The following is a 27,696-nucleotide window of genomic DNA, read 5'->3' as shown; positions in this document are numbered from 1 at the left end:
AGACAGAGTATTTAACAAAGTGTTGAAGGAATTCTTAAAGCTAGCATAAGATAGTATAAGACCTCCAAACTTGACTCGTGTTGCAAAAGAGATATATGAAAATCCAAAAAATTATCCATTTTTTAAGATATGTATAACAACTTACAAATTTATATTTATTATTTATTCAATGTCATAAGTAGTTTGATTTAATGATATTATGAATATGAATTGTATTAGGATTGTATCGGTGCCATTGATGGCACTCATATTCACGTCACAGTACCGGTTAAGAAACAAATACCTTATAGAGGCAGAAAGGGACACACCACACAAAGTATCATATATGCATGTGCACATAACATGAAATTCACATTTATGTATAATGGTTGGGAGGGCTCCGCAAATGATTGTCAAGTATTTGCAGAGGTTCTGGCAGATCCAAGCTTAGGATTTCCTCACCTTCCTCTGGGTAAATACAAGGTTGCTTTAATTTTTCAGTCTAATTGTTGTGTTATGTATACTAGTATTAATTGTTTATTTGTGCAATAAATGTTAGATTAGTATTATGTGGTTGACTCTGGATACGCATCTACAACTGGATTCTTGACACCATTCAAGGGTCAGAGATATCATCTGCAAGATTTTAGAGGTAGTGGTAGACAACAAAGGACAGCAGTGGAACTATTTAACTATAGGCACTCTTCAGTTAGGAATATCATCGAACTAAACTTTGAATCTTTGAAAGAAAGATTTTCTATACTGAGCAAAATGTCATGTGGGTATCCTATAAAAACTCAAAGCGCCATCATCATTGCTTGTTGTGCTATTCACAACTTCATTCGTGACGAACAAGAGAAAGATAAAATATTTGAAGAGTATGGAGATGAAGATTAGGAACTGAAAAGAGAATCGAAAGATGATGTTATCTCACCTAAGAGTACTTCTTCTAGTCAGCGTAATAGGGCAAGAGAGATGGATGTACTTAGGTAGAGGATTGCAAACTAGTTAGCAACAAAACATGGATTATCCCACATTACTTGACTCATTAGTTTATAATAATTTTGGAGATTAAAGGACATTGATATCTATTTTATGCTATCATTTTGATTATATATTATTTTTTTTATTTATTAAAATGCCTTTATTTTAAAATCCATATTTCAATTATGTACAATTTTTTTTTTTTTATAGAATAATCAAAATTCCATATCTTTAACTTTAATTATCTTACGGAGAGATAAAAGGGGAAGGTCTATGTATCCATGTGGTCAAGGTTCAATGGTGTTAAATATGTCTCGCACAGATAGAACCAGGAGAATGGTTTTTCAAATACCCCACAAATGAAGATCATGTAGGACATTTCAAGTGGGTAGATGCCCACAATCCCGAGGAGGATATTGATGAGCGCATCCATGATAATATTCTCAAGACTGGCATTCGTACTCATCCACCAAGAGAAAATCAACCAAAGTATTTTGTATTCTATGTTGCAACCTTATTGTTGATATGGAACTTGATCATATCAATTCTTCTTATTTGTGTTTTATTTCAACTCTAGAATTCAGCTGTAATAACTTGTTTAAACTCATGGTTGAACTACCTAAACAATTTAAGTAGTTTTTAATTGTGATGTTTGCATTTATTTTTTTCTTAAAAAATCATAAGTATAAAAGCGATGGTGTAGGTGACAATTACATAATTTTTGGTAAACAACAGAAATGATTCTGCTAAGTCGTATGTGTGACCCCAAACATATTTCTATTTCTTCTAAGTTTTAGAAATATTTTTTTTTCTTCAGTATTATCATATAGCATTTCAGGACCTAGAAACGTTCAAAAAACACAGAAACACATAAAGCTATATCAGACCCAAAAACACTAAAAAAAACAGAAGCGTTGTCATACAGAGCCTTAAGCGTTGCCATTCTTTTTAAGTGTTTTTAGTATTTTTTCGCTTTTTTGGAACAAAAACATGCTAAAAACTGTATGATATGTCCAGTTTAATTTTTGCTTTTTTTTTAAATGAACAGGGCACTTGGCACACTTTTAGTACACATTTGCAAAATACGAAAATCATGTTTCTCACATTAGAGAAACACTTTTACAAATTTCAGAGAAACATGATGCCCACTTAAGTTAATGAGGGTATTTTGGGATTTTCCACGAAAAACATAACATAAGGCTAGCAAAGCCCTGAACTTCACATTCTATCTTCACTCGATCGAAGGCTCTACAACACCTGGCATTTTCTGCGCTAAAACCTCCTCACTCGATGCCTTCTCAAGCTTCAGTGACCATCTTATCCAACGAAGTTCACTAGTGAGGATCTTCTCCTACTTGATTGTTTATCTACGCGGTTTGTTGAACATCGTCTTCTCTAACTCAAGTAAGCCCCCTTCTTTTCCTTTGTTTTATTCATCTTCTGCTGCTGTTTTTTCATTCTTTCTTCTTCTTCTAACCAATGTTATAACCTAGGTCTATATTCTTTTTACAAAAACCCTAAATCGAAAGGTCCGTTAATTTTTAGAGTTCTAGAGATTTTTCTAATCTCATAAATCCATCCTACTACTCGATTGAAGACATACAAAGGTAAAATTTTGATGCCTTTTTTTTTAAATTCTTTTTCAAATTTTTTATGGGTTTGGATGATCTCTATAATGTATGAGCATTGGGGTTTTCTCTGTAATGCATGAGCTACTAGATTGGATAATGGACTGTGTCCTTGTAGAGTGATAATGGTTCTCCATCAAGAGTACCATCTAGCGTAAATCCTATATTCTGAATTTTATTCAAATAATGAGGATCATATCTCTGTTTTTATTTTTTTATTTTTTTACAGGATCTGTGATGGGAAGCCTTCTTTGGTTTTTCTTAAGCATTATCACCCAATTTGAAATCATATAGATGAGTTTGCAGTCATTTATTTTAACTTCCTTCTAGTAATTTTTACCAATGGCATTTCTTATATGTTGAAGGTAAAAAAGAAATGGTTAAGACAGATTTTTTTTAAATATCATTGGATTAGAAAACCAAGTAATGAAACTCTTAAATTTAAGTACTTAGTTTAAACATCACCACTACACATTTAGACTTATCCACTGTTTCACTATTGCTTTTCTTTTTTACACAGTTACTAATTGTTTGTTTGATGCTTGAGGTCTGAATTTGCCTCAGAATAAAAGTCTACAAAGTTACTTGATTCCTTTTAAGTTCATTATACACTATAGTCATTTTAAAATAATTTTTACTTTGCTATCCCATTATTAGTTTAAGATGCTCAAGTTTTCATCTCTAGTGCATTATTTCATCTTTTTTTCCTCGATGTCCTGATAAAGAAAAGAAAAACATAAGTCGACCTAAAGTGAAATATATTGCATCCAATTATTGTAAATGCTTAAAGCTTTAATATAAGGATTTGTTGGATTTAAGAGGTGTTATTTGTGAAAATAGATATTGTCTGGTTCTATACAAATCATTACTGTCCAATTGCATGACAATATGAATAATTTGTCTAATATTATTTTCTTTGTTTTTCTTTTCTTTTCTTTCATACCCATATGTTCTGATTTATGTTGTATAGACCTCTGATTTATTCATGTTATAGACTTTTGATTCATGATATAGACATTTGATTTATCAGACCTTTAATTAATGTTTTATAGACCTCTGATTTATGGTATAGACCTCTGATTTAGTGGGTATAAAGAGATATTAGATCACTTGGTTCATCTAATAACTAAATAGCCCTCTGAAAATTAAAATAAAGCACTTGAAATTTGGATTGATTTTTAGGATATCTTTGATGCATGGTTGTAGGATCCATGAATACAAAATGCTTGGCTTTAGATTGTATTGATTATGACATCAATGTACTTTAAGATGTAATAGTCTTAGCCAGAAATTTGATTTTTATGATCCTAAATTTGCTCGTCCTATATGACTCATTTGCTGACTATGACATAATGCATTAGTTACTTTTATAATTTAGGTTGTTCACTTGCCTTCTTGTCATTCTTATTATTTTTTTTTTCCTGAATAGTGTGATTTTAAAATTGGATTTTAAGTCCAAGGTTATTGTTCAGATTCATTAAAATCTCTTCCATCAATCTCTGTTCCATTTATTACCATGATTTTTTCTCTATATTGATCCAGCTTTGAACATGCTTAGTTCAATCTTAAGTAACCCTTTTTCTTGTAATTTCAATATTATCAATTCTTTTTGACAAAAATTTTTTTTTGTTAATTCTTGCTCCTTGAAGCCAAATGCTTGATAGTATATAAATATCGCTTCTACATGTCTGGAAAGTAAAATATCTCTTAAACTTCTTCTTTCTTTTAAGCTTGTTGTCCTACATGTCTAGAAAGTAAAATATCTCTTAAACTTCTTCTTTCTTTTAAGCTTGTTGTCCTCAATATTGTTTCTTTTTCTTTTAGAAACTTATTATTTTGAAAAAATGGCTTATTTGATTATAAAACCAAATGAGGTTAAAAATGATTGATCGGTTTATTTGTTTAAATAGTTAAAAAAATGACAAGTTCACAAAATGAGAATGTAAAGTCGAGTCAAAACAATATAGACATCCTTGTCAACATTATGATAAGCGACGTAAGAAAGGGCAGCAGAATAACAAGTACATTTAACAAGGCAGTGTAGAAAAACATTATAAAAGAGTTTACCAAAGTTATCGATGTCAAATATTCTTAGTTGCAAATGAGGAACAAGATGAACAAACTGAGAAAAGAGTACAGTAGTTTTAAGAAATTACTTGACACAATCGGCTTTGGTTGAAATAGTGTAACAAGAACCTGTACTATTGACGATGTAACACCCCAAGAATACGGTCTAGTACTGGCCTGCTTGGGAGATCGTTGAGGTGTCCCCACCAAGACACGACTGAGTACCAGGAGATTTTGGGAGATCAGTGAGGGGGTGCAAACTTAGTCCCACATCGACTAGGGAGGGGGATCCTAAGCTATTGATAAAGAGTAGCCTCTTCTACTTAGTATGACGTCTTTTAAAGCCTTGAGGCCCATTGGACCAGAGAGGACAATATCATGACAATAGAGAGGCTAGGTCGTTATATTGGTATCAGAGCAAACTTCCAACACTGGTGGTGGGGCCATAACATGTACGCTATGCCTGTAAAGGGGGGTGGGAAATGTAACGTCCAAAAAATACGGTCTAATATCGGGCCACTTGGGAGATCATTGAGGTGTCCCCACCAAGACAAGACTGAGTATCAGGGGGTTTTGAGAGATCAATGAGGGGGTGCAAACTTAGTCCCACATCAATTAGGGAGGGAGATCCTAAGCTATTGATAAAGAGTAGCCTCCTCTACTTGGTATGACGCATTTTAAAGCTTTGAAACCTATATCATACTAATAGAGGGGCTAGGTCATTACAGATGATGACTCAATATGGGATAGACATACAGAGGTATGATTATAACTTTACTATTAAATTAATTTTTAAAGAAAAATAGAATGGCTTGATATGCCTTACTATTATGTATCTGATTTTTAATACTAATGTATGTTAGGCAAACCCTACATGATTTAAGTTTAAGAAACATGGACTTCCACAGTGGCCAGAATTGTGCATGATTTTGGAGATATATATACAAGTGGTGGTGGAGGAATGGTTCCTCAAAATGCATTTGGTCATATCGAGGCAATTGAGATGGAGAGGGATGACCATGAGTCTATTGATGATCTAGCTCAGCTGATGGGATAGATGAGATACCTAGCACTCAACTTGAACCTACTCACATACCGGCTCGAAGCCAGCCTCCAACCCATAGCCATGATAGAAAAGAAGGAAGAGCAGATCCGTTGATTGGGCACTAGCTATGAAGGCAAGAAATGAGTAGATAAAAAATAAAGAGGAATTGCATCCCTATCTAGTGCATCAACCCAACATACAACAGATTTGTATAGTGTTACAAGGGCCTTGAAAGTGCTTGAGATAGTGTATGAACTGGATGAGGTTACATATGAGAAGGCACTTAAAAGGGTGATGTCTGACCAACAATGGAGAGAAGCCTTGATTTCATGACCCACACATAGGAAGTCCATACTCCTTCGTATTCTACAGTGATAACGGTTTTTTCTATGGGTTAGTTTAAAAGTTGTATGTTAAGGATAATTTTTTTTTCTTTTATTTGCTCATGGTGATTGAAAACATGGTGGAACTTGTGATGTTTTTTTTTTTTTTTTTAATGCTTTGAATGGTATGATGCTTTGGATTTTGAATGATTTTTTAATTTAATTTTAATATGTGTTTTTATTTTATTTTTACCTCTTAATTTGAGATCTATGTTTAGGAAATGCTCATAATGGTTGTGTCTAGTGAGTACTTGGAAGAACTAGAAAGAGAAGACATAGAAGAAGAAGTGATGTTGTCTATGGTTATTTTAATGCATGCACATGAGTCAATCTATGTTAGGGAACCTATTTGAGATATTGCTTTAACAGGACTAGAACATATCAATGAAATATTAGATGGGCATGTAGATCGATGTTTTGAACAATATAAGATGGAACGACACGTCTTTCTCAATCTTAAATCTTTAATGCAAGAGCGTGGATGGTTAACAAATATAGATTTGTCAAAGTTGATGATCAATCGGCTATGTTTATATTTATAGTTCGCCATAATGATCGGTATAGAGACATAACAAAAGATTTCCAACATCCTCCAAAGACGATAGACAAAGTGTTTAACAGTGTTGAAGACATTCTTAAAGCTGACAGAAGAGAATATGAGACCTCCAAACTTGACTTGTGTTGTGAAAAAGATATATGAAAATCCAAAAAACTATCCATTTTTTAAGGTATGCTAAACAAATTACAAATTTATATTTATTAGTTAATCAATCTCATAGGTAGTTTGATTTGATGATATTGTTTATATGAATTGTATTAGGATTGTATCGATGCCATTGATGACAATCATATTCATGTCACTGTATCGGTGAAGAAACAAATACCCTATAGAGGCAGAAAATGAGACACTAGACAAAATGTCACGTGTGCATGTGCACATGACATGAAATTTACATTTGTATATAGTGGTTGGGAGGGCTCCGCAAATGATTGTCGAGTATTTACTACGGCTTTGGCAAATTCAAGCTTTGGATTTTCTCACCCTTCTCAAAGTAAATACAAGGTCGCTTTAATTTTTTATTCTAATTGTTTAGTTGTGTATACCATAGTTGGAAAACCAAGTTTCGTGACTCGACTCACCTTTTAGAAAACCTGGTGACTTGGCTTGGTCAAACCTAGTCAAGGCGAGTCATTTTTTTTTTTTTTTTAAATTTATTTAGGTGAATTACTAGTATTGCACCTCCTATTAAGCTTTGCTAAACATTAGAATTGAGGGTAAATATGAGTATTCTACTTTTTTTTTCCAATTAAAAACAAAAACTTCTTCAGATTATAGAAAACCATTCGTGGTGTTTCAAATTTCAATAAGGAACAAATTACAATGATGGCACCAGATCTCGTCATTACTTGATTTACTTCTTAAATACTTAAACTGCCAGGCTCCAATTTCCCACCAAGGCCCTTCATTGACCATTCAATTCCTATTTTATGACTATTTCTTCTTCTTCTTCTTCTCTCACAGACTGGTAACTCAAATCTTACCTAAATCTCTCAATGAAGACTTTCTCATGAAAGCCAGGCAAGGCAGTAACTCAAAGTGATCCATTTTCCCCAACAACAGGTCTTCATCGAGTTGTGCATGTTGGTCTCCTAACTATAAACGATTACATCCAGAATTTTTGTACCCAGTTATTCTATTCTCCTTCTCAATCTTCGTATATGCTTTTCCTTTGTATCCCTAATTTCATAGATCTGACAAGTTTCATGAAATCCCACTGTAATATTTGTTTTTCCATCCCCTCCATTTATTTCCTCTACATCCATCTCCGATGATTAACTTAAATCTAACATCTTTCTTTCTTCGAATCTCTCTCTTTCTCTATAAGAAACGTGTTTGATAAGTTGCCACAAAGAAATTTGAACCTGTGAACTGATTAACTATGTCAGAAATGGTAAATTATAAATGACTTAACTCGGTGGTTGATGCATGACTCGGTTAAAAATACCTAGTCAAAGAAAAATTGGACTGAGACTGAGTCTGGTCATTTTTAAGCGTGGTGAGTCTCTGTGACTCTTGACCAGGTTTTATGATTTTTTGACTCGATTTGGGTGGCTCGGCCGAGTCAAAACCTGGTTTTCCAACTATGGTGTATACTTGTATTGATTGTTTGTTTGTGCAATATATGTTAGACAAGTATTATGTGGTTAACTTAGGATACCCATCTACAACTGGGTTCTTGATGTCATTTAAAGGTAAGAGATATCATCTGCAAGATTTTAGAGGTAATGGTAGACAACTAAGGACATCAGTGGACCTATTCAACCATAGACACTCTTTAGTTAGGAATTTCATAGAACGTAGTTGGATCTTTGGAAAAAAGATTTCCTATACTGAGCAAAATGCCATGTGGGTATCCTATAAAAACTCAAAGCACTATCGTTATTGCTTGTTGTACCACTCACAACTTCATTCGTGACGAAAGAGAAAGACAAAGTATTTCAAGAATATAGAGATGAAGATAAGGAAACGAAAAGAGCACCGGAAGATGATGTTATCTCACCTGCGAGTAGTTCTATTAGTCAACGTAATAGAGCAAAAGAGATGGATGTACTAAGGAAAAGGATTGTGAACGAGTTAGCAACAAACATGGATTGCCCGACATTACTTGATTCATAGTTTGTTATAATTTTGGAGATTAAAATACATTGATGTCTATTTTATGCAATCATTTTGATTATATGTTGTTTTTTTATTATTAAAATGTCTTTGTTTTAAAATCCATATTTCAACTATATTCAATTGTTCTTGTTTATGTTTTATTTTAACTCTAGACTTTACTTGTAGTAACTTGTTTAAACTCATAGTTGTACTATCTAAACAATTTAAATAGTTTTTAATTGTGATGTTTATCTCTTTTTTTGTTTTCTTTCTTTCTTTTTTTTGCTTAAAAAATCAAAAGTATAAAAGCCATGGTGTAGGTGGCAATTATGTAATTTTTGAAATTAAAAAAAAAACAATTTTGTTAAGTGCGACCCATATAGATTTCTATTTTTTCTACGTTTCAGAAACGTTTATTTTTTTTTTTTCAATGTTACCATACAATATTTCAGGACCCAGAAATGCTCAAAAAACATAGAAACACATAAAATTGTGCCGAACCCAAAAACACTAAAAACAAAAAACAGAAACACTGCCATACAGAGCCTAATAAGCAATGATACGGGCACAAATATGTACGACAATAATACGGGTATGGATATGAACAACAATTAAGCAAATACGCAGTAGGGCATTTTTGGCCCAAGGCTAGAAACCATGAGCAAGCCAGGAGAGCCTTAGCCCAGCCCCCTGCGTGGCCAGCCGAGCACCAGCCAGCCTCCTTGCGTGGCCTCTATACTAGCCAAGTGGCCAGGTTCACTCCCCTACGTGGTAGACTGAAGTGGGCCCCACATGGCCCTTGAAATTCTCTAGAATAATAAATTAGATAGAATCCTTTCCTTTTTCTTCTTTTGTCTTTTCGTATTCCTAAGTGTATTAATGTGTCTTTTTAAATTCTTAGATTACGAGTCCAATAGATTGAAAGTTAGTATTTAATGTTTTATGAGAGTTAGTTTCTAGGTGAGTAATTACTTTAGAATAGTGTGGTAGTCATTAATGTTTCTTGTTAAAACCCAAGAATTATTTTCTTCTTTAAATACCTATGTATCCAACCTTTTGTAACATGTTGAATTGAATTATTGAATGCAACAAAAGTTGGAGCCGAGACTTGTGTTGAAGCAGTCCCCTTCCCCTCTTTCCTCAACGTCTTCTTTTCTTTCTGTCCCCCTCTCAATCTCATCTCTTCTCCTCTCTCTCACGATACTCCCTCTCATCCCACTTTCTCCTCTTCTTTCTTCATCTGCCCTTTCATCTGCCCCATCAACCATTTAAAAATCCGTATTGTCCATTTTCGATTTTTTTTTTTTTGTTTTTTGGTTTTTTTAAAGTTTCGACCATCCCGTTTGATTTTTAAACCGTTTAAACGTACTGTGTCAAACAAAGTTTTCTTTTTACCATTCCCATTTTAACCAACTGTGGTCATGATACAATATGATTTGAAAACTTACAGTTTCTCTATAAGCTTTTAATCGAAATTACACACTTTTTAATCCAAAGTAAGCAACTTGATACCTCAGGTACAAGGCAACTAGGGAATAAGCACGTTGACCATCGATCCATCAAGGTATTATCATTTCATTTCTTATCCAGGAGATGACCAGAGTGGGTTCACTTCTGAATGCCTGATATAGCTTGATGTATGGCACCATTTAATAGGTCTCACTCTCATGTATGGCTACCTCATTTGAAGGCAATAAATGCCTTCTCAGAGATTCAAAATCATATAGACCAAGTCCATTCTTGTGAATAACGACCATTATTCTTGTTCTGTTTGCTTAATCTGAAGATATTAATTAGGAGCACCATCGATTCTTCTTCAATCTTCTGTTCCCCATGTTTTCTTAGGCTCGTAACTCAAGCAAGGATTTCATCATTTCCACTTTCCCTTCTCATGTTTGTTCTGAGACTCCTTAATGTATCATAAATCTCAATTGCCCTTGGGGAAGATGAATCCCCTGAGTAGAAAACATCAACTTTATTTCTCACCTCAATCCAGCTATACCCTGGATGCTTCTTCAATCCTTTATCTTTCATCGACACCCTTAAATTTGCTGCCTTGTCCCACAATGATGCTTCACCATACAAATTTAACAACTGAATATAATTGCTGCCTCTATCGGGATCCATATTTAGTAGGTTATGAGCAGCTAATTCTGCAAGCTCAATGTTACGATGAACTCGACAGGCATGTAACAAACACAGCCAAACACTCTTGTCTGGTACAATAGGCATGCTTTGGATGAAACTGTAAGCTTCAGTCAAATGTCCAGCACGACCCAATAGATCAATCATATTCACATAATGTTCCATTCTAGGTTCAATACTATAGTCTCTTGTCATTGATTGGAATATATTGAGACCTTTTTCAATAAACCCCGAATGGCTGCAGGATGAAATCAGGGCAAGGAATGTGATATCGTCTGGTATTACTCCCGATCCTTGCATCTCATCAAATAATGCAACTGCATTCATGCACTCTCCATGAGATCCATAACCAGCAATCATCGAATTCCATGTCACTAAATTTCTCTCAGGCATTTTTTCAAACATCTTCTGTGAATATTTTAAGCATCCACACTTGACATACATATCTATTAGAGCATTTCCTGCTTGAAGATCTGTCTGTATCTCATGTCTTATCTGGTATGCATGTACAGATTTTCCTTTAAGTAGTGCCGCAACTGACGAGATAGCAACAAGGATATTCGTAATGGAAACAGAGTCTGGGTTCAAACCATGCTGAACTAATTGCGGAAAAAGATTAATTGACTGCTCTGGAAGACCATTCCAGATGTAGCAGGAGATTATTGAGTTCCAACACACCAAATTCTTATGTGGCATTTCAGAAAATACATTCCCAGCCATCTCTGGCAAACCAGATTTAGCATACATTTCTATCAGATTACAACCAACAAAAGCATCCAAACCCATTCCACTTTTGAGGACAATTCCATGGAAACCACAACCCAATTCTAAATTCTGGAGTCCCACACAAGCAGTAATTACACTTCCCATTAGCATGGGATCTGGTCTTTGACCTCCAGCCTCCATTGCCTTGAACAAGTTCAGAGCTTCCTTGAAATTCCAATTTTGGCATAATCCAGATATCATGGAGCCCCAAGAAACAACATCTTTTTGCTCCATTGCCTTAAAAACAGAGTTAGCATCCTCAGTGTTTCCACATTTTACATACAGTGTCAACAGTGCACTCTGCACAGCCACAGTACCCTGGACAGGTCTTTTGATTAATTCCCCATGGACACTCCTTCCAAAATCATGTGAATCAAGCAAACTACAAGCTGCCAACACATTAGAGATTGTGAAGGAATCTGGTGCTAGCCCACAACATCTCATCCTTATGTAAACATCCAAAGCCTGTTCAACAGCATTGTTGAAGATATAACCTGAGATCATCGCATTCCACAATTCAGTTTCTTTATCGGTTTTCTGGTCAAAAACTTTCTGTGCATCTTCTATTGTCCTACTCCTGGCATACATGCTGAGGAGAGAGGAATAAACATAGGGATCCCATTCAAGACCTATCTTAATCACATTGCAGTGAACTGCCCTACCAAAACCCATATCTTCTCCATGAGAACATGCTGTCAGGACACTAGAGAATGTTGCTGATCCAAGCTTGCAATTCTCACTGTTCATCAGTACAAAAAATTTCAAGCTCTTCTCCCACAGTCCATTCTCACAAAACCCACAAATCATTGCATTCCACGGTACATCATTGCTCTTATCCTCCATTCTATCAAAAACTCGCAATGAGTCCATCGGTCGACAGCATTTTGCATACATGTCAATCAATGCAGTCTCCAAGTAAGGGTCCCCATCAAGCAATTGTCTAACAACATAGGAATGAATCTGCCTCCCACCCATAAGATTACAGGATTTACTGCAGATTTGAAGGACGATGCTCAGGGAGTACGCATCGGGCCTGACACCCAATGATTGCATTAGGCGAAACTGAAGAAAAGCATCATGGATAAATCCATACTCAAAATACCCACTAATGATAGAATTCCAAAGAGTGACATCGTTTACAGAATCCTCACATTCAGAGATTGAAACAAACACTTTGACTGCATTACCAAGGGACCCACATTTAACATACATTTTGATGAGCGAGCTAGCGATGTAGGTATCGAACTGTAAACCCATACAAATGATGGTGGCATGGATCTTACTTCCATTGCGGCAGTCCGAAAGGGCAGCACAGGCCTTGAGGAGAGAAGGAAAGGTGAATTTATCAGGTTTCTGAAGAGAAAGCAATGACGCTCTACCATTGGAGTACAACTGCAGGGCTTCTGAATAGTGCCCATGTTGAACAAAAGACCTTATGTTGGCACCGATCGAGGTTAACGGATCTAATTGCCTCAAACTAGAGAATTTCCGGTAGAAAAACAGACGGAGATGCATATCATCTTCGTAGCTATCTTCTCTGAATTCTAAATTCCAGAGACAGAGAGAGAGAAGCAGTAAACAGTGAATTGTGTGATAGAAATTCTTGTTTTAAGTCGTCAAAACTGCCATTTACTGAATCAAATCTTACAACAAAGATAAGTTTATATTCCTAGACAACAAGAGAGACAGGACATCGAACTTGTGATATTTTGTAACCGATTTAATCTTCTTCCTCAGAATTCATTGTAATATAGCTGATCACATAAGTGAAGTGAGCGAGCCCAATGGTTCACTTATTGGATGCGTTTGGCCGTAATTCCACCGAAAGTATCTTTGTGGAAGCGTGAATCTGAATTTTTTTCTCAACTGTGTGGCTGCAATTTTAGTTGATCCTCGGCAGACTAAAGTGAACACATAGAACCCTTTTTTTTGGTTTTTTGGTAAGAAATAGGGCGGCAAAAGGATCGGGTTTGGCTGAGCATTATAAAACCCTAGCCCAACCTTGTGTCCCCTTAGCTAGGTCCACGTCCGACCCGACCCTGACTCAGGGCTTGAAAAATCCAACCCTGACCCGCCCTCAGGGTCGGGCCGGGCTGACCCTGATTGGCCCTGATCATGGGGAGGGGGAAGGGAGATGCATGGGCTGGACTGGGTTGGGGAGAATATTATCAATTTTATGTAAAATAACACTATAATAAAATATACTATATCTCTTATTATCTTCATATATAATATATTATATAAGAAAACGTGGGTAACATTTAAAGTTTATAATATATATGTTATATCAATATATATTTTATAGTATAACTTAAAACAGGGTTGGGCCAGGTCGGGCCAGGCTCAGCCCGAGGTCTCAACCTTGGCCTAACCCAACCCTGACTTAAGGGTAGAAATTTTGAGCCCTGACCCGCCCTCAGGGCCAAGATACCTCAACCCACTCCCTGTTCGGGCTTAGGGCGGGTTTGGGCCGACAAGGGCCAAACTTGCACCCCTAGTAAGAAGCCCATAGAATCCACATTTTCTACTGAAAGGTGAATCTTTCCAGAATTCACTTAAATATGTGAATTCCAAAATGAACCACCTGATTCTACCCCATATAAATACCATCATTCCATTTAGAATCACTTTTATCAGGGGATGCCCAAACTAGCAAGAATCGAAACCTCCATAGCTTGTTCATCCTCCTGCTCGAGACCTGCTAGCATAGCGTATTGTGAAAATCGAAACCTCCACTCTTTGTAACTGCTTGTCTTCCTCCCTCAAGCTAGCATAACCAAGGTATGGCTTCCTCTCTCTCTCTCTCTCGATGTCCCTCTGTGATCGATTTATGGTTTTTTTTTTCCCACATATCCCTACTTCTCTGTCTGAGTTAGGGTTCCTCCTATGATTTTTTTCTTCTTTTTGTGTTTGTCTTCCAGGCAGTCTCTGTGAGGATCTATCCCGGCGCGCGCAACACACGGAGGGGGGTATGGTTGCTTCTCTATTGGAGAGAGAAGGAATGCGTCTTCTCGATGTCGGTAATCAGGAGATGGAGATCATGCAATTATACAAAATGGAGTCGCCACCTAGGATTAGGGCCTAGGACCTGATTGGTGTAGCCCTGTGAAGGACTACGAGATTCCGTTTGGTCTGGTCAGAGATTCGAGATAAGTGGTCAGGTTACGAGACTGAGAAGGTGTTAGTCACCCACCTCGCTCAGATAAACCAATCTTTCTACTAGATGCTTATTTTTTAATATTCTCCCTTTTATGATGTCTTATACTCACATGCTTGGCTAAATAATGATGCACAAACTTTTAAATAAATTAAACTATGCTATGCTATCTACTATGTACACTAAACAGGAATGCTTGAGAATCTATATTGTGCAAAAGTTAAAGATTAACGATAAAAATGTATACTTGTACGCTAAACCAATACAATTATGACAAATGCAAGATGGACGACGTCCCCCAGCTTAGGTGGAGGCAAATGATTGGCTTTGTCTTTGATCGGACAGAGTAACGTCTTGCAAGTGTTGAATCTTAAGATCTTGGACAGAATAACAACGTTGCGAGGTTTTGGGAACTGGATAACTGAATCCCGGACAGAATGGCTACACCATGGAAGATTTCTGAGAGTCGGGCCAAAAAGGGTCAAAGAAGTCCGATTCGGATAACCCAGACTTCAGAAAAGGGAATAAGGCTTGAAAACTCAAAAATGGGTCGAGGAAGGGCCCCGAAACAAGGAAATTAGGAAAAATCGAAAAACTAGAGCTCTGGGGGTTCCCACTCTCCCGAAGACTTGGAATGTGCAAATGAAGGGGGAAGGGGGCTATTTACAGGCAAAAATGGGCTCCGCAGAGGAAGGACTTGTAGTTTTCAGATTGATGATAAAGTATTCCTTCAAGTGTCACCGACCAAAGGGGTGATGCGATTCAGTAAGAAGGGAAAATCGAGTCCTAGATAAATTAGTCCATTTGAAATTCTGGCTAAAGTTGGGCATATAACATACAAATTAGCACTGCCTCCATCTTTGGCAAGTGTACATGATGTCTTCTATGTATTTATCTTGAGGAAGTACATCTCCGACCCAACACATATATTGACTCAGGAGCCACAACAACTATCCATAGACTTGAATGAAGAGGTTCTTGAAGAAATCCTTGATCGGAAGGATCATAATCTCCACAATCACACAGTTTCCTTCATAAAGGTGCGATGGAGTAACCATTCACCAGAAGAAGCGTCATGGGAACGTGAAGAGGCCATGCGTGAAAAGTACCATCACTTGTTCAACATATCAGGTATATTAAATTTCGAGGACAAATTTTTATAAGGGGGGGGGGAATATCATACCTATACCTGAACCGGTTCTAATTATTAATATGCTGGGGTAATGCTTACACTATGAAGGTGCCGTGATCGGGGAAAGTGAGGAGTACCTCCTTCAGCATTTGGTAAAAGGGTCTTTTAAGTCATTTTGGGGATTTAAAGGGTAATATAACTTGGGTGCAGAGGTAAGAGTCATCGAGAGAGATAAAGATGTTTATCTGTGTTCTGTTATCATCATCGCCGTGGAGATGACAAAATTCAGTGTCTACATTAACATCTGCATATCCATGTGTCAAATTCCAAACTCAAATTCAATCAATACCCTCTCATGTATGTCCATTTAGCCACATATATTTGATCACCCATGTATTGGCATGTAGCATCCTGTAATCTTCTCGTACACTTGGATTTTTGAAGTTTTATTTTGCTACTCGGCCATTCCAATTGAGCTTAAAACTTGATAGGTGGGCAAGGGACCTTGTTGTGTGTTATAGACCCTAAATTTTTTCATCCGAGAAGCTTGGCAACATTGATGGAATAAGTCCTCTGGAATCATCAGAAATCTTAAGTCATTAATAGTTTTGAGAGAAAGGGTTTTGATAATAAAATTACTAAAATGCCCTTGAGGCCTTTTTAACCCAAACCTTTTAGAATTGACCAAAACTCCTAGGATAGGTATGTTTCAACATATTTAGCTTAAATCCACAGTTTGGTGCGAAAGTGACATCAGTTTTCAAAAAAAGCAAGGTTTGTTGGGTGAAATGACCTAAATGCTCAAGGACTTAATTAAATGCCCAATCTTCTCAAACAGACCCCAAATTTTATATTCCAATTTTTTTTTTATCATTTTAAACAATGTCTTAAAAATTGGAACAAAAGTGTTTTGATTTATCTACCCTTTTACCAAATCTTTCTTTATGCTAGACTTCAACTTTGGGCCTAATTTCTACACCATTATTTTGCTAATCTTAATAACTTGCTAACGACATCTAGATCATGAAAATCGAGCGTACAGAATGAAAGTTATATCTTTTAGAAAATTAATGTGCACAATGAACCTTGAAGCACTCGAAGACTACCACGTGGCACCATCCAGGGGCTACCACGTTGCTAAGCCACTTAGGTATCACAAGAGGTGCCCCTACAGTACCTTAATGTCTTGGAGTAGCTTTTTATAATCCACCCCCTCATTTAAAGGCCTAAAGTTCGTGGTCTATGTTGAAGAACTCCAAGTAGAGAGAAGAAGAAAGAGAAAGAGAGGAGGAAAGAGAGAAAAGGGAGAGGAAAACCCCTTTCAATCAATGAAAGTGTGGTTTTTTCTCCTACAGTAGCCTATCCCTACCGAAGCTCTGCCGAAATCCCCTCAATATCCGGTCAAAAAAATACTGAAAGCTAAGAGCCCCAGAGATCAGGGAAGAAGAACATCAATGAGGTTCTTCCTTAGATCTCCACACCCCTCCCTAGAAAATTGAGTATCTGAGATTCCAGGTGACCCCAAAACAATGTTGGTGTTTGTCAATACAGTACATAAGTATTAAGTTGGCCGCACATATGAGTTGGTTTGCCTTTTTGAGGTATCATCAAGCAAAAAAGGAGGTACTTTTTTTATTTATTTTATATTCTTTTCTTTTCCCTTTTTATATTTTGTTGCATACTTTGCATTCACCATAATCTTGGCATGCTTATGTATGTAATCCAGTTTCGGCCATAATCGAGGCATGTCCGATGATAGAAAAGCGGTGACTATTTAGCACACGTTCTGCATCTCCCTACCCGACTTCATGCCTTGCATTTTGTTGCAATCGTGGCTGACACCACGTGTGATAAGTCGACAACTATTTAACATATGCTCTGCATTTCCCTCCCCAACTTTTGTTTTTCCCTTCATAGACTTGGTACTTACTGGTTCATAGGTCGAATTGGTTATATATGTACTAAGAATTTAAAAGTAACGATCCGATCTAGTAAGGTTCATCGTTAAATACCGTATAGTGTGTGAGTTGGATATTTACAAGCTTTATCCCTTCTCTTTGTTTTGGTCACTCTAGTCATTTCTAGAAACGCCCTATTTTCTCCAAAAAAAAAACATTGTTATGTTGCTTGTTTTTACATAATTCTTTCAAAAAAAAAAAACTCCTTTTGACCCAATTAAATGATTTCCCTCATTTTGATTCTAAGATTCCCTCCAGATTTTGTTAGCCATTTGGGTGCTCGAATTGGAATCTTCTCCTACCGAAGTCCGATCGACACCAGTCGGTCGTTTGGACTCTTTTTTACATAAAGAAGTGTCCCCTACCTTTGGTTTTCTTGGATTCCCTCCAGATTCCATTGGGCAATATGGGCCCTCGGAATAGAATCTTTTTCAATCACATTGGATTCCCTTTAACTTAAATAAACCCATGGAATGAATCCTTTTTTGAAAATCTCACTATTGCACACAATCCAATTTTGCATATATGCCCCTTTAGGAATACATATGGTCTTGGAAGATCGGCTTTAGCTGCGTAGACTGGGTGCCTAATACCTTCCCATATCTGTAACTTGACACGTACCCAACCTTTAGATTGACCAACACGTATCCATTCAAGTCATTCTTTCCCCCAAAAGGGGAGACATTTTCAGGTTCTAGGTCTGCATCCAAGTGGTGACTCCAAACCATAGAGGATGAACATCCATCCGTCCCCCTTTTTCACCCCTCTTCGTTCGAGACCAGTTGAGAGAGGGTCAAGACACATAGTTTGCGGGTTTGTATTTGCACCAGCAGTGGCAACTCCGCTGGGGAATCATTAGACTTCCATTTAGACTTTTTTGTTCCTTGTACAATATCACATGTTAATGCTTTGTGTGCATATCTTACTCCATTTCACCTCACCCAAGATTTTAGCAAGTAACGTTATTCATCACTCACAATATCCTACAAATTTGTATGCACATCCTTAATCCTCAATCCGTATTCATTAATCCTCTATTACAGTTATGTATAGTAACTCCATGTCCTACAAACCCGTATGCACATCCATCTACTAATTTAGTTATGGATCATCAACTGGCCATGGGAATTATTTATTCAGTTATGGTTCATTAAGCAGTTATGGGATTTATATATTCAGTTGTGGCTCATCAAGCAGCTCCATCACTTCAAGGAGTTTCAAACTTAAATACTCATGGTAGTGAGCATCTCTATTCGGGTGGGGTTTTTAATGACCATCAACTTAATAAAATGGACTTAGTCTGATGTGAGAAAATCGAAGCTTATGGTGTCTTCCTACGATGGGGTATCTTAAGTTGACTTGTGATGCATCCCTCCAATTCGATAGCACGAATGGAGGCCTTGGGTTCATTGTTCGAGACCATAGAAAATTACTACTTGGGACACAGATCTTGATGGTTTCAGAGAAGTTATCTTTTAACTCTGCTATTTGGGGGAGGCTCTTGTGGTAAGGGCGGTGCTCATGACAGTAGTGGAGGAAGGTCTTTTATGGGTTCAAGTGACGGTGCAACTCTAATTCACTAGATTACAAATCAGGGTCGTCCTTGTAACCTTGGGATTGATGCACTTTTCAAAGACATTAGATATCTTTCCTCCTTTTTTAATGAATGCAAATTTTCTTTTCTTCCAAGGGGAGCAAATGGTGTAGCTCATTCCTTTCCTAGGAAGGCCCTGTCATTAGTGCATATGACGGTTTGGCCTAATTCCACTCATTGGCTTCATGATTTGTGTGTAAATGAAGCCTTGACTACTACACACTCCTATCATCAATAGACTCTAATTTACCCAAAAAAAAAAGAGGTAAATATTCATGCGTACATGTTTGCTAATTTCCATTCTCATTCATGTCATTTACACTTTTACATAGCAAGGGTATGCATGGTTAACTACAACTAGTTGCGTGTCGAGTAGGCAACCTATGTATTCAGGGCACCTACGATGAAACCACACACCTTGATCCTATATCAGATGGTATTATAAAGGGATACACCATGTACCTTCATGGATTCACTCTAGTCGAGGGTGACAGGTATATCAGTGTTTCTTGTCAAGGGTGAATCTTATGTCCTAAAGCCAACCCTTTGCATGCGTCATGTACATAACATAGACGAGTAAAACCTATGAATGCCACAACTAATGTAATAGTTGTTTGAGGTTCGGGTTAGAACTCTGATTAGTTAGTTCTACTCGTTTCAGTTCTTATCCATAGAAGGACAAACTAGGTTCATCCCTAACATTGAGAGATAAGTATTTATAACTACATCAGTGTTGGTTCTGATGTTCCCACCAAAAGATTGGAACCATAAGGTGGAGCCTTATACAACCAGTCAATTGTGGTGTATGATTCAATCTAGTAAAGGTTCTACACTTCTATCTTGAATTTAGGGATAGACCAAGTTCATCCCCACATGGTGTTCAACACCTACCTCGATGTAGAATCAGCTAAAAGGCTTGTTCTTACCAAGACCACCCTTGTATGGTTCAGTCTACATGGGGTGGCTTCCTTATTCTTTTTTCATCGTAAATTATGGCCTTGCCAGGGTTGTAGGCCGATGAATTTTAGCATCCTGCATCTTGTTGGACTAACTATCTGACCAACCAAGCTAGGTTCACCCCCCCAATGAGGTTGGTTATTACATGCTTTCTAGAATAATTTCCTGGTCCGTCCAAGGTTCTACAACTTTCTTACTAATCCAGTCCTTTCCGGAAATATATATGGACATATGTATATATACCTCCATCCTCTTTTGCCTCTTGATACGCCATTATGCTGCCAAATTTTTCATAAGCATCTCACTGAACTATTCAATATCATCCTCTAGCAACAGCGTTTTAACAAACAAATGGATTAAAAAAAAGAAGAAAATGAATGGACATCTCATCTACAAACCACAACCCCAAGCTTAGAATCTTTCATTGAGGACCTTCGATCGAGGCATCCCAACATTTTTGGACTTGATAGATTGTACATACCCCCATTGGTCAATAAAATTAAGTAGGAGAAAATGGTCAAGAAAGACCGACCTTTGGCCAAGCGAATTAGGTGCCTAATGCCTTCGAAGTTCTTAACCAGAAACATACTCAGCCTTTGGGTAGATCGAAGCCTTATCCATCATACTTCATTCTTCCCCTAAAAGGAGAAGGCATTTTGGGTCCTAGACTGTCATCTAGATGTTGACTCTAAAATAGAATTGTCGTGAAACGGCTACCACTGCGACATCGTCATTGCTGGCCCCCCCAAGGTTTTCAGCATCCACCGTGGGCATGATACTCTCACCACGAGCATCTCCTCCATAGTTACAAACAAATTTTCTCATAGGGTGATTTTTTAATTGTTTAAATTAATTATTATTTTAATTAATTAGTTAAGGGAGTATCTGCCTCTACAGGTGTTTTTAGAACTTGACACCTTCATTTAATTGTCTATTGTCTTATTCCCAAAAGCATTTATTACGATTTTTTCAATTAGGTTAAATCTGTCATTTCACGTAAGCATTGCATTAAATGACTTTCAACTTCTTAAAAATCCCTTTTTACCCCTACATCATTAAGTACTATAGTAAATAACTTATGGAATAAAACAAGGAGTAAAAAAGTAAGTTTACAAATATTTTTTTTTTTTTTGGTAAAAAGTTTACAAATCTATTGACACCTTAGGGGGTGTCACAAGAAAATCCCATTAGTTAATAATTAGTTACTTATTAATTATCAACTATTAATGTTTTCATTTATTTAACCATACATTAATTGTTTAAAATTAGTTATTATTAAACTAATAGGTTCTTTAAATATTCTTATAAAATAAATATATTTCACATATTCAAATAAATAAATAATCTCATAAATCTCCAAATATTCAAATAAATCACAAATAATCTCATAAATCTAGAAAGAATCTTGAAAAATATGAAATATTTTTTTAAAGCATTTTTATTCTATAAATGGCACATAATTAGGGTTTTAAATTAAGAGAAGCTTATTATTCAATACAAGTGCCAAGCAATAGGACGACCAGTTTTTACCGTATGAACCAAGTGCCTAACGGCTTTCCATGTCCATAACTTGGCACTTACCGCTATGCCCCCCCCCCCCCCCCTTTTCCTTTTCTTCCCTTTCTTCATTTAAGTTGAACAATATGATAAGGAGGAGGATTGGGTTTTCTCATTGGGAATTCTCAAGGTCACTGCACCATTGCGGTCTCCAAGCCATGTTTTTTGTGGAATTCCTTCTTAATAAAGCATTGGCGATTAGACAAGGACAACAAGCTATCTTAGAGGGAATTGACAAATTAATTGTTGAGAGTGACAACTAAGAAGTGATATTAACCCTAACCCTGCAATCGTGCTTTTCTTTTCCTCTTGCAATTCAGCCAATTGTTAAAGATATTATATATATATATATATATCTTCAGACTAGCTGAGTCTTATTATTTTCAACTTATTCCAAGAGCTAGCAATGCTATTGTTGATGCTTTTGCCAGGAGAACTTTGTCCTTAGCAAGGAGAAACAACTTGGCCTTTATCCAAGCTATGTCTTGTTAACGGGAGTGCACTCGCTCTTTTGAAAAGATTGGCTATTTACCATAATAAAAAAAAAAAATTGATACTTACCCCAAGAATCTCTGACTAGACCAAATACCTATTGAAATCAACCTATCATGAGAGGAAAGAGAAATTTCTAGGTCCTAAACCCTAATCTAGGTGGCAAATCATTCTCCCTTCTCTTTTGAGAAGATGACCCAACGATACCCTCTCCCCCTGGTGTGAACAGTCCGGGGTTGGGATCCCTTGTACCTACAGGTATAAATGACTTCCTGGAATATAGACTAATTGATTGGCACCGTGAACTGCCATCAACTTGTTAGGGTAGCATGATCCAATGGTTCTAGTATATGAAAATGGTTGTTCTCTCAACACCAGGAAAGAGTATTTCCTACCCCTAGTCTGGCCACCTAGAATCCAGTGGCTCAGTCAGAGATGAACCCAAGTTGCTCCATTGTCCAAAAAACAATGCTCACCTGAGAGAACATATAATTTCCTGCCTTGTCACCATTCTACACAAATTTACAGAGCTATTCATTCCTCCCTGAAACTGTTTGTTCTTTATTTAACCTTGAATTCCTTTCTGGCATGGCTGGATGGTGCTCACTGTTATATATTCATGCAGACATTGCACATTGCTAGAGATAGGGCAGCCAGTAACATTCGCAAAAGGTACTTGTTTCAATGATGTTCGAATTGGATGATCATCCATCATCCAATAAACAGTGTTATATCAGCATTTCACCACTGCTTGATGTCAAATGCAGTAGAGAAGAAAGCTACAGCCATTCAACCACATATAGTTTTATACACAAGCATGCTGTTAGGATCAAGATTGGATGATTCTGCTCACAGGGGCAGCAGAGAACAAAGTATTAGATCCGACATATGTGAGACCTAATTTTCTTCTACCTCTAAGGCAAATAAGCTATTGGAAGTTATACATAAAAGTAAATAGCAATGATTTTTTTAAGGTCATTCACATATGATGCATTGGCATGGACAGCTTCCTCATCACAACCAACAATTACCAGGAAGCTGCATGTGAAGACAGCCTTATGGAACCAGTACATGACCACACATAAGAACCGATATGGTCATGGCAAACTATACTAGAGATACTGAGAGAAAGATCATGGTAAAACATTTCACCTAAAAAAGAAGAGAAACATTGAAGCTTCTCAAAAAAAACCTGCTCTGATATGTCCTCTTCAATCAATTAACAAGCAGAGAACAGTCCACATATCATTCTACTTCCATCAGAAAAGGAAGAATACCCTTGTAAGTGAACACAAGGCCAGGGGTCTCTAACCTCGAAGCATTTTACATTTGCATCCCACGTGCCACGAGATTTGCAGCATGCACGGTATGATGACCACAAAAAAATAAGAGGTTTCTTGACCATGGGACATAGTAGACTTCAAAACTTAAGCCTGTTTAACACCTCCATAAGCTCACTTGATACCTGCATTGGGAATGGAAGATGTGCATGGACCTGTAGAAGTCATAAATGGTATTCCCTTGAAAGTAGCCACGCCCTTGTCATCTGTGTAAAAATGCTGCATGCACCATTAACCATCATCACATGCATAGAAAAAATTATCTGAATCCATGCACATAAGAAGAGAGGGAAGCAAAAAATGGTATCTGACAATGGAAAGCTACCAATTCATCCCTCAAGCATTCAATGGGTGAAACCACTTACCCATCTAGACCATCCAAACAATAAAATCCTAGAAAGTGGAAAGGATGCCAACCCAAATCCCCAAATATCCATGTGATCTATCTGTTCTGAACCTCACTAACTAAAAATACGTTTGATGGCTTAAAAAAAATATAAAAAATAACTTTCTAGTCTGAATTATAGAGAGAAACTGGTCCGGATTAGATTTGGGTTGACAAAAGCTCAACCTGAAACCAACCCACAACCATCATTGAGTTGATTGGTGGAGAAAAGAGAGGGGGGGGTGATAGCAGGTTAGTTGGGTTCACTGTGAATATTTCAAACATGAACTGAACAGATTATGCTAGCATGAACCGTAGAGAAGCAAGGTTTGGACAGGCTGGCAGTTCAGGTAAGAATTATCATGTTAGCTAAAATTTTCCCATTATAATTGGCCATGAAGTTGCTTGGTGTTAATTGGACAACCCCTTTTTTATTTTCCCCTTTTCTGGAGGGTTCTATGGGGGGAAGAGGAAAGGAGAGAAGTGATGGCGGGATTCGATTCCAACCCTCTAAATGACACACCAAGGGCAGTGTCAATTGGCCAACCCTTGTCATTTGTTCACTCAAATTAGTGCCATAATCTTCCAAGAAACCAGTAAAGCTTACAACCCCCCTTCTGTGACTTAGGATGTGAAATAGAGAGTAAACAAAAGCCAAAGTTCCAAAGATTCTCAATATGAAATATTTATATACCGGTGTAATCTTCTCCAATTGTTTCTTTTTGGGATTTAGAACATCCTCTGGCTTTCCATCATGCCTGCACAAAACATTCATGACTGTAAGTGAAATAATTCTATAATCTGTAGAAGACAACTTAAAATGTTTGCTTGGACACAGGAACAATTCCAGTCAGGCTCACGCTGAACTCAAATGACAACCTAATTTGGTAGGGCCTGGGCTGTGCTCCTTTCATATCTAAGATTGGCCTAGGCCTGAGAAAAGAAGACAAGCCAACTTGGGTAAAAAGTCCAGACTGCATTAGGGCTGAGCACTTAGTTTCTTTGTTTGGCTTGTGGTTGGCCCTAACTGCCCCAAGTGCACCCCTACCAATTGGATCAAATATGGATATAAACCATTGAGCATTTAAGTATCCTCATATGGTAGCCAGCAACATTGTACTATATTAGAAGGCATCATGGTCTAGAGTTCAGAAGTATCTATCTAAGCAGAGAGCCGGGTCACATTTAGTACTAATTTAGCATATACGGATTAAAAATGATCCAATCATTTTAAGCTACCAAGGATATCCAGGAAAAGAGTAGTCAACCAACCAAACAGCAGAGTAATTAAATAAACATTTCCCAATAGACCTACATAAATTTTTCATTCAAGTATTTACTGATCAAAGCAAAAAAGTCAGTGACAATTGGTGTGGATAAGTTTAATTGGTGAATAGTGAGTGATATTTCAAAAAAATAAATCCAATGCGATGTAAACAGGTTTTCCAACTAAAATCCAATGGCATAATTGTATTTTTCAGTATAACTGCATAAGGTGATGCATTTAGGTGACTGTTTTCTACTCATCACCATAAAAATGTCCCTGTTCCATTCTATGTACTATGCATGCTTACCCTGAAAATGAAATGCGTTCCCCACATTTAGCCCCTTCTGGAGGAAGCAACGGCTCCACAACCGTATGATCCTGATTAGAAGCACACAGCACCTGAACCAGGGAGATATCACACACAAACAAATAAAACATTAAGCACATCTTTTCTAGTTCGGTAAGAGCATAATAAGACTAAAGAGTGATAATGGGGCAACAAAAAGACAAGATTGCAACTTTCCGCCAAGCTTAAAAGAACGGTTTCAATTCAGAATGGATGAAATATGAGGACAACACTTACTTCCCACGTTCCATATAGAACATTCGGGTAAAAACAGGATGCAGACAGAAACATAGGTTACGGTTGAAAGTGCTGATGTTAATTTAAGGCCATGGTGGGTTCCTCCCCCACTCCCACCAAAAAGGTTAAAATTTAAAATGGAGCTAGGATTTGAAGATTTGTGGTTGCAATCTTGCACAGATTTTTCTAATAATTATGATCCCAAGAAAACATAAACAAACAAATCAGATGCAGCGCTGGCATGAAAAGCATGAAAAAGAGAATAAATAGAAAAAATAAACAATAAAACTTAAGAAAGCTAAAGAAATCTAGCATAGAAACCGCACAATCTTTGAAACTTCAACAAGAAAGAAAGCCAATTGCAAACAAACCTAGCATAGAACAACACAATCTTTGAACCATCAAGAAGTAAGAAAACCAATCGCTTCTGTGAGAGCAGTATGATACACCAGCAGCCTCATGTCCTCAGGGGCATACTTGTTCTAAGATTTACGTACAGGGATGTCCTTGTCCTTGATTTCCTTCTCTCTCAGTTCCACATTCTCTCTTCTCTTTCTCTTTTCTTTCTTCTTCTCTTTTCCGTTTTGCTTCTCTATTTTCAGCTCACAGAAAACATAAACGCTTCTTATTTAGAAATCTCTAAAAACAGATCGGCAAAAGGCAACCATATATGTGGCCAAGCCAAAAGATTTCAATCCTTCATCAAACACACTAACAAGTAGTTACCCAAGAGCTTACTACAGCCTTAAGATTCACAGGACCTTATAATGAAATAGTGTAGCCCATAAAAATACAATTAAGTCTCCCACAACTATTCACATGCCTCTTCAGTGAACTAAATAGCATAAAAGGCTTAGGGCTTTTTCACATTACCATTTAATGAAAAAACCATGACCACAAAACCACTAACATCTCAACAATTGAAAATCACCTAAACCAATATGAAACTTCCCTCCTAGCGATTAGATGCCAGCAAAATCTGGCCAAATTTGCTGAGGCACAACAAACTTTTCTAGCATATTGGATTTTACCCAACACTCCATAATGCGGAAATATGTTGTGGTGATGATAAAACATAAACATCTAAGTGACAGTCTGACAAGCTGGACACCTTGATGATGACCTAATGGTTCATGATGGTTTTGAGAATACTAATGACTTGTTGTGTGTTGAAAGGTCTATATATCCCACAAAGCTAATGAAGAATAACCAATGAAGTAGCAAGCAGCAAGCCTAAGCTTAACAGGACATATCAAACAAGCTTTGCTTGGAAAGAACAATGAAGAAGCTGGTGATCACAACATCAAGCTTCCCTGAGCCATAGTTATCAAGGCGGCAAGGCGACCATGGCGTTTGAGAGGGTCTAAAATCAAGGTGACACCAACAAGGCGGCAAGGCACCCACCTAGGCGTCCAAGGCAATCAAGGAGGCTGGACGCCTAGGCGACGCCTTGATAATTGGGGCCCGAGCCATGGTTATTCAAGAAATTGATGAATGCAAATGACTAGGAAGAAGCTACACGCATCAGTGGAATGAAGTGATCAAGATTCAAGACCAAGCTTCAAGTGTTATAGGATTAAGTTTCTGTTTGTATATTGTCTTGTAATACTATGTATCAC

General features: G+C 37.1%; 2 protein-coding genes and 1 long non-coding RNA gene across 3 annotated transcripts in view; 1 reads left to right on the top strand and 2 right to left on the bottom strand.

Annotated features, from left to right (window-relative positions):
• Window positions 1-893: 893 nt before the first annotated feature.
• LOC122656133 lies at window positions 894-23,812 on the top strand. The gene is made up of 3 exons (XR_006332048.1): window positions 894-903; window positions 8,277-8,287; window positions 23,669-23,812. It is a non-coding gene; the product is annotated as an uncharacterized LOC122656133 (long non-coding RNA).
• LOC122656130 (pentatricopeptide repeat-containing protein At2g40720) lies at window positions 10,547-13,320 on the bottom strand. The gene has a single exon (XM_043850581.1). The coding sequence runs from the start codon at window positions 13,168-13,170 to the stop codon at window positions 10,600-10,602; it is 2,571 nt and encodes an 856-aa protein (XP_043706516.1). The 5' UTR covers window positions 13,171-13,320; the 3' UTR covers window positions 10,547-10,599.
• The window catches only part of LOC122656131 (aminoacyl tRNA synthase complex-interacting multifunctional protein 1), a 49,534-nt gene continuing 45,523 nt past the window's right edge, over window positions 23,686-27,696 (bottom strand). The window contains exons 10-13 of the mRNA XM_043850582.1: window positions 25,802-25,893; window positions 24,922-24,985; window positions 23,906-24,061; window positions 23,686-23,864 (exon numbers count right to left, since the gene is read on the bottom strand). Coding sequence (XP_043706517.1) covers window positions 23,957-24,061; window positions 24,922-24,985; window positions 25,802-25,893 — 261 coding nt within the window. The 3' untranslated portion in view covers window positions 23,686-23,864; window positions 23,906-23,956. The remainder of the gene's footprint in view (window positions 23,865-23,905; window positions 24,062-24,921; window positions 24,986-25,801; window positions 25,894-27,696) is intronic.

This window comes from Telopea speciosissima, chromosome 3 (assembly GCF_018873765.1).
Source record: "Telopea speciosissima isolate NSW1024214 ecotype Mountain lineage chromosome 3, Tspe_v1, whole genome shotgun sequence".
Classification (NCBI taxonomy): domain Eukaryota; kingdom Viridiplantae; phylum Streptophyta; class Magnoliopsida; order Proteales; family Proteaceae; genus Telopea; species Telopea speciosissima.
The sequence above is the reverse complement of the archived record's forward strand: the minus strand, read 5'-3'. Positions and strand labels throughout refer to the sequence as shown.